The sequence below is a fragment of the Austrofundulus limnaeus genome, unplaced genomic scaffold (assembly GCF_001266775.1).
Source record: "Austrofundulus limnaeus strain Quisiro unplaced genomic scaffold, Austrofundulus_limnaeus-1.0 Scaffold424, whole genome shotgun sequence".
Lineage (NCBI taxonomy): Eukaryota > Metazoa > Chordata > Actinopteri > Cyprinodontiformes > Rivulidae > Austrofundulus > Austrofundulus limnaeus.
The window spans coordinates 321122-322450 of NW_013952826.1; the positions used below are offsets into that span (position 1 = coordinate 321122).

Consider the following 1329-nt stretch of genomic DNA (forward strand, 5'->3'; position numbering starts at 1 on the left):
AAAATGTAAGAAGTAAAAAGTACAGATAACTGTGTGAAAATGTAAGAAGTAGTAAAATGTAGGCTGAAAATAATTAGTCAGGTAAAGTACTGTAACCCAAAAATACTATTTGAGTACAGTAACAAAGTATTTGTACTTAGTTACTTTAAAACTCTGATGTTTACTGAGTCCTGCAACATCTTTGGGACAGATTCTCAGCCTGGATTGGACAAAAAAATGTGTTTTTGTAGCAAATTGTTCCCAAAAGTACCAATAAAGGTTTAAATAAATTAAACTACATATTACTACATAAACTACTTTATGTATTAGAAGCTGCTAAACTGGATCATTTATGTAAACAAATACAAAAATATTTTCAAGAACTACAAATTGATATAAAATCAAAATAAAAACCTTTTTCCAGATATATTTATTTTCCAGATGTATTTCTGAACCTCAGGTTTTATAAGTAAATCTTTAGTTTCAGTACCTGAGACGAGCCATGCCGCTGCGCCTGCGGGACCCTCTGCTCAGAGACGGTAACCTCAGTGGGGTCCRGGATCCGTTCCCGGGCAGCACAGAACCGGACAGCAGGGGGGTGTTCCTCTGGACGACCCCGCGGTGCCAGGACCCTCCGAGGTCCACTTCTCCACCTGTCCCCGCCATCTGCACCTGCAGGCTCACCTGGAGAGCTCCACCTGAAGCCCTCTGGTCATGATCAGATGTGGGGTGGGCCGCTGCAGGGGACCCCCCAGCCTGAACCCTGAGGGGGGTTCTAATGGACAGAACGTCCGGAGGATTGTTCTGCTGCCATCAATGATGAATGATCATTAAAGATGCAGAGCTGCTCTTCCTCCCTCTGGATCGGCTTACAGACCTGGAACAGCTGGTGTCAGGACCAGCACCTAGACCTGGACCTGAACCAGCAGGACCTGGACTCTGTCTGAGCTGCAAACTCTGGAGGTCTGTGCAAAAATTTATCTTAGAAAAGAACTAAAACATGTTCCAGGTCCAACAGGAAGTTCAATTAATGAAGTCGTTAACGAGCAAAATTAACCTTCAAACATCGTTTGACTTCAGATGGAAACCACCTGATTACATCATGTGATGTTTTTATATGTAGTATTTTATATGTAATTTAGTATTTTACATGTATTTTATATGTAATGCAGTATTTTACATGTAATGTAGTATTTTACATGCAGTATCTTACATGTAATGCAGTATCTTATATGTAATGTAGTATTTTACATGCAGTATCTTACATGTAATGCAGTATCTTATATGTAATGTAGTATTTTACATGTAGTATCTTATATGTAATGCAGTATTTTAAGTGTAATGTAGTAT

General features: G+C 39.5%; 1 protein-coding gene across 1 annotated transcript in view; it reads right to left on the reverse strand.

The window, feature by feature from the left end:
* The window catches only part of LOC106529129 (uncharacterized), a 4766-nt gene extending 3679 nt beyond the window's left edge, over positions 1-1087 (reverse strand). Inside the window, exon 1 of the mRNA XM_014024467.1 lies at positions 470-1087. Within this exon, the coding sequence (XP_013879921.1) occupies positions 470-645 (176 nt within the window). The 5' untranslated portion in view covers positions 646-1087. The remainder of the gene's footprint in view (positions 1-469) is intronic.
* Between the last annotated feature and the right edge of the window lie 242 nt (positions 1088-1329).